General features: G+C 43.3%; 1 protein-coding gene across 4 annotated transcripts in view; it reads left to right on the top strand.

The window, feature by feature from the left end:
• Window positions 1–4145: 4145 nt before the first annotated feature.
• znf827 (zinc finger protein 827) overlaps window positions 4146–11838 on the top strand; it is a 104607-nt gene continuing 96914 nt past the window's right edge. For 2 of the 4 annotated variants that reach the window (XM_061770926.1, XM_061770928.1), the window contains exon 1: window positions 4147–4677. In XM_061770926.1, the coding sequence (XP_061626910.1) occupies window positions 4635–4677 (43 nt within the window). In that variant the 5' untranslated portion in view covers window positions 4147–4634. Of the gene's footprint in view, window positions 4678–11838 lie in introns of all 4 variants that reach the window. The other 2 variants (XM_061770927.1, XR_009788176.1) reach the window with 2 other exon arrangements.

Genomic DNA, 11838 nt, shown 5'->3' with positions numbered 1-11838 from the left:
AAAATTACATTTAATCTAATCTCCAGAATTTGAGAAAAATACTGTTAATTAATACACTGAAATAAGTCATTTAAATTTAATTAATTCTGACATGTACATCGGTTGCACGTGATTAAAATGTGTTACACTAACATAGTATTTGATTATTTTTAAGGAAAAGAGTGTCAAATTATGTTTCCCACATTTCAAACATGTGCAACCGATGTACATGATGAACTTAAGTATTGTACTTTTTTCAGTGTATAATTATTTATTATAAACATTATTCCTAAAAAAACAAAATCTAATTACATTTTAAACATAAGATTTAAGTGTAGAATTTAATTGCATTTAGTTTTTCAATTAATCTAATTCCATTTTTATTTTAATGAAGTTATTTTAAAATATAGTTTAATTCCAAATTGTAATGTATTTTATAATGTTATTTAAGTGAATTCTTTGATTTAATTGAAAATAGAGTCTGGAATGTATCCCCTGCGATAAACGGGTGTTCACTGTACACCAAATACACTTACAACACAATAACACGTGATTACTCATGACAGCACATGGGCTCCATACATATCAGGCCATCCGTAATGTAACAGCTGCCTCCTGAATTCTACCTAAAAAGTGTCTTTTTGAAGAGCCAGTAAGAAGGTAAAGTGCAAGTGGAAAGCAGACATAAATCACTCCGCTACAATAAGAGGTGTCACAAAGATGCCCAGCAATTATCCCGTCTCATTTTCTCAACAGAGTGGTCTGGTTTCATTTTATTTTATTTTTTTCGGAATCTTTTCACAGCTCAGGTTGCAACCCCCCCACAAGGCTGATCGCCGTTGGACTCCTGCGGGCTGCCTGCTCCTCGGCCCGCTGCGTTCTTTCACACCTCGGCCTTCTTCTGCATCCATCTTTCCCTCCCTCCTTGCGTCCCGCCATGCCTCAGCCTCACACCCTGCCTCCCCCGCCCCGGCGCAGGAGGCTCGTTACCGTGGCAATTAGTGAGAAAAACCCAAATTAACCCACTTGGCTGCCTGTAGGTGACAAAGACATGTTGGATTTTCTGCTAATTGGGAAACAGAACAACATGATTAAACGGGGACTGAGCAGGACACGACTGAACAGGTTATTTCACATTCTTAACTTGCATACAAGTGTAACAATAAGTTAACCGCAGAAGTATTTTATAAACAGTGGCACCTTGACTTATGAGTGTCCCAACTTCTGTTTTTTTTTTGAGTTGCATATCTTGGTTAATATTTTTTTGCTTTGTGTTGCAAGTCGAAATTTGAATAATGCAAACAACAACCCAATAAAACCACAACACAGTGACAGTTAGGTACACAGGAGGTGAGCGCCTGGACTCCTTCTGACTGTGTACTTCGTCCGGGTTACCGGGGACTCCTATTGCCAATTGCTAAATATGTTTTTCACCGTCATGTAACGACATGCAGGTCATTCTGTGATGTCAATTGTTGGTGGAAAACAATTCTTTGGACTGGTCAGTTAGCAGTCAACTGGGTACATATACCATTTACACCTATGGGCAAATTAGAGTCTTCATTGAATCGAACAAGCATGTTTTTGGAGCGTGGGAAGAACCCAGAGAAAACACTTATCAGTATCACTATTCCCATGCATCGTAGTGCTCCATCATGTTTTTCATCAATCTGCCTCCAATCTTCTACAAACATTGTTGTGATCATCAAATGAGTGACACAAGAAGTGTGGTATTTAGGACCACTTTTCATTTTCATCTCCTGAAGTTCGGCTACCACGTGTAGGTCACAGCCTGTTTTCTGACCACCCCGACAAAGCTCGTCAGCCGTTTGCGGGCGCACTGATAGTCGCCATGGCAACGCTGACACAACCTCGCTCGGGGTGCGCACCTAAAGGTCATTAATCACGACTCCGAGGATATGTAACCATTGACAGCTCTCAGAATTCCCAGCTGGAAGACAAACACAGGCTAATGAGGAAAAGATGGCGTGGTATGGTGTGTATGAATAAGGTGCGGTGAATGCTAGCCTCCATTTCAATAGACGCAAGGTCAGTGGGAAAGCTCTTTAGAAAGGAGGTTCAGTAGTCTGTGGGGAAACGGCAGTAAAAAACGCATCTTATTGAATGCACCAGTCGAAAGCAGACGTGATAACAAACAACAGAAATGAAGATCAAGGAGGGTATCCTGTATTTACTTCATTTTATTCAAGAGGAGACTGAGGGCAGCCAGAAAGCGGAATACATACAAGACGCTTTATTCAAGGAGACTGAGGGCAGCTGTACCGCAAAGGGAAGCCCGTGGCGCATAATACTGCGGTAACAAAAAGCAAGTCATTGAATGCGCCAGTCGATAGGAGAGGTGCTAACAAACAACAGCAGAGAACAACAACCGGCTCCTGTGTTCAAGAGGCGACTGGGGGCAGAAAAATGTAAACTGTGCAGCATAATACTGCAATAACATAATGCACCTCATTGAAGAGATTGTGAGCAAACGCCCAACAGTGGGGGGTGGGGAACTAGCATCTCCTGTATTTCCTTCAAATTTGACAACATTTAAGTCAGTTGCTTAGTTGCTACAGCAAAGTGGAGACTGAGGGACATAATACTGCAGCAACAGAACGTGCCTCATTGAGCGTAGCAGTCACAAGGAATCACGAACAAACAACAGTGGAGGACAACTACCTCCTGTATTTCACGTATTTCGTGTATTTAAAGAACGGTAAACTCTTTTCAAGAGGAGACTGAGGCCAGCGAGAAGGGGCAAAGTGGAGACTGTGGAGCATAATACCGCAATACTAAAATGCGCCTCATTGAACGCACCAGTCAGAGGGAGATCTGCTAAACAACCAGGTTGTTGAACAGATATATGGTGAAGGTCTACCGGCGGTTTGGTTGTTCTCATCGGCGTTGGGAACTGGTGGTGATTCTGTAAAGATTCGGAGAGTACTGACGCAAGGAGGAGTAAATTCTTGAATGATACGGTTTAACTACAGTCGACTGGAAACCGCTTTGCAGTGGAAAGTAACCGGTACATTCCCGGTAATTCAGGAAAGGAGTAGACATCTTTAATAAAGTCGCCATTTTCACACGTTCAGGGACCCAAAAGTGGCTGACAAGCTCTCTTCCTGACATGTTACTGGCCAAATACATGACTCCGCCAGTCCGCCACTTCCTTGCTGATGATGCAGCCTTGTTGGGACATTGTGGCCTTCCATCAACCATCCACTACGTCATCCATCTGAACCATCCAGGCTTGCACGACACTCCTCAGTGGACAATCTCGTGCTGCAAAGAATACCTCTGCATCATTTGCTGCTATGGGCATCAAATCAGAGGAAGTCATGTTGTGGCCCCCATCTTCCAATGACCTCAACCCTATTGAGAACCTTTGGAGCAAACTCAAACAAAATATCGTTGAGGGTGGGAGGCAATTGACATCCAAACGGCAGCCCTGGGAGTCTATTCTGACATCCTGCAAAGAAATAGTTCTTTCTACAAATCTCTGCAAAGGTTTACATTTTCAAATATTCGCTTCTATAACATTCCTAGGAAATTACAATAGGTCATCACTGGTGAGCTATTTTTAGAACGGGCCCACAGGCCACTCATGTGGTCCTTGGCGGCAACCTGGTGCCCGTGGGCTCCATGTTGGTGACCGCTGAACTGGAGAATGTAATTTTTGTAGAAATTGTGTGTGAATGCTAACGAGCTAAAGCCGAACAGAAATGCTGGAGATTTAATTAAATTGTTGAAATGCAGAAATGTAGTGTGAGAGAGAGCGTGAGAGCGAGGGATACTTTAGTTTATGTTACTTTATAAACACACATGTATTAGTAATATAGAAACAACCAACAAAGTAAAAACCCATGCAAAAGCAGCATTTAGGAGGAATTCAAAGACATTTAAATCGAATCCATGTATGCCAAAACAAACAAACAACAAAAAACGGGAGATTAAGATGTTGGTCCGTGAGTAATAAATATAGACTAATTATGCCTCAGTAACATTTGTCCAATTTGTGCATTATTGACAGTGATATACATAACGATGCAGTGAGGAATTATAATACAGTACACCCAATGTGGACATTCCAATATGGTGAACAAGAACGCTGTTGTCGTCAATGCGAAGCTTTTGGGGGGCACCTTGCTTGTCGCGGGGGCGAGCACCTAAACCACTCGCTGTGTGAGAGCGTGTGTGTGCGTGCGCGGGCAAGCGAGCCCGGCGTGCGCGCGCGCGTGTGTGCGTGCGCGCGCGCGCCCGTCTGCTCTGCTGTTGCTGCCCTTTGATCCCCCGCATTAGTGTTAGTTAGGGGGGCTCCGAGGCGCACAGCAGTCAAGACAGCCGAGCGAGCGAGCAGGCAAAGCGGCCCAGGCGGCGCCCCCTCCTCCGCGGGTCGGGCTCCCCTATTTCCCCCCTCACGCTTCTTCTTTCTATCTCTCGTCCCCCGCGACCGACGGTCCCACTCTGAACCGAGCGAAGCCAGCCAGGCGCAAGACCGAGCGAGGAGTAGCGGCTGCTGCCCGTCTTTCCTGCCCGCCTGCCGTCCGTCCCCTCCGGTCTCCTTCAAATGGGAGCGAGCCTCTTTTTTTTTTTTCCGTCTCCCCGCGCCAGGACGAGAATGTGATTTAAAAACAAGCGTTTTGGGGGGGAAAATGCCAAGGAGGAAGCAGGAGCAACCCAAGCGCCTGCCTTCACGTAAGTCTCGCGGCTTGTGTGCGCCATTCTCGGCGGGGTTAAAGAGGTGAAAGAGACAAAAGAGGCTAGGTTATATTCCTCCCCCGGTTCTTTTTTTTTTCGGGTCCGAGCGAGGCAGCCATGTTGTTGGCGACGCTTTAGCCAGCCCCCGAGAGCAGCGGGAGGAACCATAAGCGAGCGAGACGTTCATAATCGATTTTGCCCCCCCCCCCCAAAAAAAAAATCAGGTTGTTAAAGGTTGCAGGTTGTGTGTGTTTGTGTGAGGGCAGAGGAGGAGGACGACGAACAAGAAGGTGGTGGTGGTGGCGGTGAGAACGCCACCGCGGTGTTTTCGCTAACATGTCCGCCTGGTTCGGTGGCTTCTCCGGGGGTGGAGGGAGGGGAGGACCCGGGGAGTGTGGCCGCAAAAAAACGAAGGGTCAGCCGGATCAGACGAGCCGGAGTCTGGCTTGGCTTGCTGCGCGCACCGATGCCCGGTTAGCATTAGCTAGTAGCTCAACTTCATTCCCTTTATATATAAAAAAAAAAAGTATGGAAAGATTTTTTTCCACCATTTTCTAGCTTACCCGCCTGTCAAAGAGTCGTCATGGTCGGTCACCTGAAGTTCATGGTCCCCCCCCTCCTCCTCCTCCTTCTTCTCCTCTTCCTCCTCCTCCTCTTCCCCTTTGCAGCCATTCATTGCAGACAGACTTGGATCAATAACGCGGTTAGACGAGGGGGGGGAAGCTACACAAATGCCAATGTCGTGCCGCAGTAGCCATCTTTTTAATAATAATAACGCGAACCCCCTCCCTCCTTCCTTTAGCCAGCTTCCCACTTTGTCTCTTCAAATCTGACCCACCATCATATGTTTGGACCCCGTTATCGGTGCAGGCAGGGAATGAGGGGAGGGAAAAGGGGGGCTGCAGTTGCACACTTGGGTCGCTATGGATTCATCGTGGAGGAATGACTGGAGAGTTTTTTTGTTCCTTGTATTGCTGTGTTTTGTTATGACACCATGCTACAGTATGTATTTTATGACACCATCTAGGTTTAAAAAATGTCAACGTTGTGAGGTCTAGCGCTCGTTTGTTGCACTCCATTAGGCTTCTGGGTGACTTTTGGGTGAGGGAAGTGGGCACATGTGAGCCAGGATTCGAACCCAGAACCTGGAAATCCAACAGGCTAACTTGCTAGACCACAGTGCTGCCATCAAACCTACAGTATATTAACTATTCAGAGTAGTTTTGAAATAATATTTTGGTAATACAAGTGCAATTACTGGACAGCACAGTGCACATCTGCCTCACCGTTCTGAGGTTCGAGGTCTGAATCTCAGTTCTGGCTTTCCAGTTTGGAGTTAGCATCTTCTTATCCTGCTTGTGTGAATTTTCTCAGGGTTATACCAGTTTCCTCCCAGCTCCCCAAAACATGCATGTTAGGTTCAAATAAGACTCTAAATTGACCGTATGTGTGAATGTATTTCTATTAGCTGCCCTTTGATTGGCCAAAGTCAGCTGGAATAGGCTCCAGTGCGATAGAAAATGGGATGTTATGACACTGCTATGTATGTTATGACACCATCTAGGTTTTAAAAATATCAGTATTGTGATGTCTACCCCTGATTTGTCAGAATTTTCCCCCATAGGAAGTAAAAAGGATGGAGTTAATGTGTTCATGGGTCAAGCTGTCTTCGTTGTCCATCCCCTTTCTTCAGTGCTTGGCCTCCATTAGGGTGTTGGGTGAGCTGGAAACTGTCCTGGACTGACTTTTAAACAAACTGTCCTGCTCTTTCTTTTTGCAAGACAAAATCATCCATTACATGAACGAATTACTGGGACTCTGGTACGCTAATGTCAATTTATTGCCAGGTTTAAATAGTGGCCTCTTCTGTAATACAAGAGATGCCCAGCCTAAAAAAGGACTTCTTTGTGGATCTGAATAAAGCTGACTTTTGGGTGAGAGAGAGGATATTGAAACCCACAAACTCTCGACTCTGAGGCAGACGTGCTGACCACTACTGCGTCGCTATCATAAAACTGTAATTTACTGGACAGCATTTGTAATTGTTAGTCACTGTTACTAGTCCCTTTTACGCATTTCTGTGACGTTCTCTGTAAACGGCATTGACCTGGATTATTGTACTGAGTAGCCAAGACAGAGCCAGCATGTGGCTAATTTGCATAAGAAACCAAGCAGACACGTGTTCTCTGAGGGTCAGGTGTGTAGGGGGTCTGGTCTTGACAAAAACGACCTAAACACAGCTCATCTTCTGGCTTACATTCTGCTATTGTCAACTTTTTGCCATGTTGTACACAGCATCTTGGATGGAGTTGAGTTACCAAACGGCCGACCATGTAGCTGACGTGAGAAAAACAAATGTTTGTTCGCCTGTTGTTGAATTCGCCATGTTATACTGAGCAGCCTGGACAAAATTGACAGTGCTAAGCTACCGATAGGTCTCTAGGTTGTACGATATTTTGTTGAGCATCGTCTGCTGTGATGTTGGTGTCCTGTAATATACAGTGAATCAACTGTAATATTAAGTGAACAGCAGAAGGACCTGTTTGGACGTGCTGCATTTCTTATATTCCAGGCTCTAATACCTAGCCACTGACGGCCCCAAGCACGGAAGAAAAAAAAAAAAAAATGGGTGAGGGGGTTGCATCAGGAAGGGCAATTGGCATAAAAACTGTGCCAAACAATAAATTGGCTTAAGACTCTAAGCCAGTGCTGTTATTAACCAACTTTTGTAAACAAAGTACTGTAATATAATTTGGATCTTCTGTGACTGTTTTGGTGAATTTGAGTCCATCTTTTTACAGTTTGACAAGAAGGAAAACTGAGTAAAAATATATTACATTATATATTAATATATAACTGGCGAGCTGCTGTATTGTCACCTGTGATATCAAGATAGTGAGCTAATGTGCTGCAAAAGGAACATGTAAGGGCTGTTTTCACAAATGAATGACACACAATGCAGGAGGAAGAAGCCATGTTGTTGTCATGTCACACGTGAAGCAGACAATGAGTGGTTGTCATTGTCAGACTAGTTTTCACCTTCTGTGAGTAGGGGTATATGGAGTGAGGGGCTACTTGTGTAGTATGTGCAGGATGATAGTGCAAAACTGTTGTCATGCCGATGTTTGCTATCAGGTCTATTTTACTCCCATCATTTTTGTTGCTCACATACGACCTGATTTCCTCGTTTGTGCATGCAAAAAGGGCAGAAACTCGATTGCTCAGGCAAACAGATGTGGAAGCTAGTCTACTAACCGCACGTGACCAGGATTGCATCTACCAAACGTTATATTGTAGCGCAGTTCATTTTGCCCATTGTGGAAGGAATACATGCAAATTGATTCATTTAGCTTTCGTAATTTGTCAAACCTGAGACAAATTGCACTGGCAAATACCCCGTCCAAAAGGCAGGCGCAAACCAGAATGCAAAACAGTGCAATCGTAGCATAGGCAAAATGAGAGGCAGCAGGATGAACTTTTTTTGCGTAAATTTTTTTGAAATGCCAACAAAAATTATCGTGTAATATCATCTATTAAGCAATGTAGTTTTGGAACTTCTGAATGATCTCAAGGCTGCATTCTTCACCAGTCACAAGGAGTCATGCCATATCACCTATAACAAAACGTCTTTCAACTTTGCATTTCTGTGCGTCTGGGTCATTTTAGTGCACTGTGGCAATTGGTGCTCGTCTCTCACAGAGCAGTTTTCTGGTTGTGTTGTCCAAAGTTTTAAACACAATTTCATGCAGGAAGACCACATACATCCAATTGCCACGTACTCGGGGCAAGTTAAATCAAACAAAGTATGGCTTTTATGAACTTGGTGGCTTCCCCAAAATTATTGGAGCAATCCATTCATTTTCTGTAACTCAGTAATATGTTTGTTCCCAAGACTTCCAATTCCACCTACAGTGCAAAGCATTCTTTTAAATAGGGTGGTCTCCACCACCTTTACACCTGTTGCCAACAGCTTGCGCCATCTGATACCATGGAGTGAACACTAGGCCTGTCACAATAATTACTATATCGACTTACTGTTCGATTATTAAAATGGACTTGATAGGATTTCCGGACTCGATAAATTGTCATTGTTGTGGTAAGCCGGCGCGGGGCTCCCACAGTGAACCGATAGGGAGTTGGGTGGCTGTGTCATTAGCCGCTAGCGGGCTGATGGAACGCTGGCAGACGTCTGCTCCATCCACTACTCCACAGCCTTGCTCCATGTGTAGCACACAACAGAGACACTTAAGGGAAAGTTAACAGTTTATAATGTTCGCTAGCCCACAAGCTAAGGAGCTAAACAGCTTGCTCTACCACGGCGACGTCGTTTAAAATGTCAGCGCCTTGCTCAGAGTTGTTGTGTGTGTTAGTCCCCAATTTATACAATTACGGGAAAGTTAACTGTTTAACAGTTTTATCAACAGTTGATTAAAAACTAACAGTTTCCCTTGTTGTTTTGTCTGTGGTACAACTTGTCAGAGGTGACTATTTTTCTCGGAAGTGTGTGCGCAGCATAGAAAAGAGAGCACGCAAGCCTCGTGTGTGTATGTATGTATGCGTGTATGTGTACGCGCGTGTATAAGCCAGCTATGGAGGTCACGGTACAGTATGGCGCCATCACTCTTGACAAGTAAACATGACCTTTGTTGCCGCCATGAAAACGGCTCTTCTTCTTCTGTGACCTTGCAGCACTCTTTTTATTTGTGTCGTTTTTACTTCCTTCTTACCCGCCTGTCCGTAAATTTCGCAAGGAGGGCATCAAACAAAGACGCCACTGCTGTGTATTGTTTTTCAGCATCGGCCGCCAATCACACACAACTGCAAAAAAGGGCATTGCCTTGCATTGTCAGTAGACTGGGTGGCTTTATGAGGCATCATGACAATTATAAAATATACTCACACTTTCAGTTTTTGGTACTTCTTGTTCCACAAGTTTCCTGTCAGACATGTCCCAGAAAGGTTCCTGGACCTCTCGAAAGTACGACCCCCCCCCCCCCCCCAAGTAGGGTCCTCTTTTGGTCCTTTTTTTTGCCGTTGTGTTAATTATGGTGAAAAACTGTCATTTGGTACTGGTAAAAAAAATAAATAATAAAATACACCCCTCAAAGCCAGTTTCGCTTGGCAACATAATTTTTAGTGGGCATGTCAGTCATGAGGAGACACAAAAAACGTCTCTAGAGCCCATGCCCAAAGAGACACAGGATGTCTGCTATTTTGGTTCAAAGCTTTTTAGGGTCAATATATATAAATGTTATTTTTTACAGACATTTTTATTGTAAGTTTTTGAAAGTTTTATTGTATATTTTTTTATTTTATTTGTGGCATATAATTATATATTTTAAACTGTATATTGACAAAATATATTTGAACCTTTTTGCAGCGGTATGCCTACCCGGCTGGCGTGAGCCCCCAAAATGTACTTGGAAGTTCCCTCCAGAATTTTTTATTATTATTTTTTTTAAATTCAACTCTTAAAGCCAGCTTCACTTAGTAACATGACATTTGGCAGGCATGTCTGTAATGAGTAGACTCTTAAAAAAGTATCTGGGAACTATGCTTGAAACGACAGAAGAAGTCTGCAATTTTGGTTCGAAGTAGGCGCTGAGGGTCAGTTTGACCATTTCCAGAGGTCTGGTTCTAGAGATTTTGTCCAATGCCTGCCAAATTTGATCTATGTATACCAGACAGACGGGCAATGACGCAAACTTACGAAACATTTTAGTTTCATTATTGCGTGTGGGCGAAGTATGGCGGCAAAGTTTAATGACATTTGAGTTTTTGTATATAGTGTTCAATACTTCTGCATCCATTCCATGTGTCATCATTTAGCTTTCTGTCCCTCTGCGAGGCAGCATCTTGACTTCGTTCATTAGCATAGCAAAGAATGTACTGTGGCATGCGTGTGACTCACTACAGTTGAGGTAGGAAACGTGGCCCGGAAAGTTGACCAGTCTTGAGTCCGTGTAAAGGCAGGCAGCTCAGTCGACAGGAAGTAGAGCTGTGGCGACTTTTAGGAGGGTTCTTGGTGGTTCATTTGGTTGTTCCAGCAAAGTTACGCCAAGGAGGTAAACACTACCTTGGAAACTTCTTATCATGTTTTTATTTTACGACTTTGGCCAGCATATATGTCTTAAAAGGGGGGGAGGTAGTATTTGTACTTGTATAAACTGACTGCTTAATGAGATTTTGCCTGATTATGTTATAGTCAACTGGGAGGACAAAGTCCACAAAGTAACATTGTTTTGATGTACAGTATGTCAGGTAATTTGTATAAATGTAAAGCTGTGGACAGATATTTTGGTAGTGAAATTTTTCGCTAATGTTGCTGCTCTCTGATCAGTCTTGTCTTGAAGCAAAATGGAGTGCATTGCTTGGCCGCAACTAGCAGAGGCACTGTGTATTCAATCAACTAGTTTGCTGCCTGCAGAAGTCAACATGATGTTAGCTATGGGAAGTGGAACTACAGTTCTTGCGTTCATCACAATTTAGCCGAGTACGCTTCCAGCATAGAAACAGGAGGTCAGAACATTTAGAAAATGTTCTCACTTCAAATACTGTTTAAGAAAAAACAACAATCAGTCAAACACACTTTTTCCTTGGAATCAATACAGAATTTGAATGCCCATCTCTAATTTGAAATATTTTTTCAAAATTCCATTTTTTTTTCTCTTGTTGTTTCTCTGCCTGTAACGAAAAATGTGAAATGGCTGAATCAGAAAAGAAAGTTTAAGTCGCTTAAGCCTCAACATTCAGTTAACCTGCATATTATAAATAAATCTATTTAGAGTTGTAACTGCACGTTAAACAGCCCGGTTCTGTACATACGTTGGTTTAAGGGTTTACATTGGTTACACTTTGGGTAACAAAATGCAAAACATCTATTACATCTTTTGTGTAAACAAGAACAGATTTAATGAAAAATGACACAAAAACTGCAAACAGCAGTACATTTTGATGAAAGTTTCAAAAGCATATTGCTGGCCAGAGGCTGAGCTGTACTGTTTTTGTTTACAGATGTAATGATGCTCCATTTTGAATGACACCATCAAAAAGTATTCAATTTCAGCAGTACTGTAAAACAATCATCTTTTGTATCTGATTTCTAATTTTGTCAATAGACTGTGATGTATCGTCTTCCTGTGAAATGGTAACATTTTC

The sequence above is a fragment of the Phyllopteryx taeniolatus genome, chromosome 4, assembly GCF_024500385.1.
Source record: "Phyllopteryx taeniolatus isolate TA_2022b chromosome 4, UOR_Ptae_1.2, whole genome shotgun sequence".
NCBI lineage: Eukaryota > Metazoa > Chordata > Actinopteri > Syngnathiformes > Syngnathidae > Phyllopteryx > Phyllopteryx taeniolatus.
This window is presented reverse-complemented; position numbering and strand designations above follow the sequence as displayed.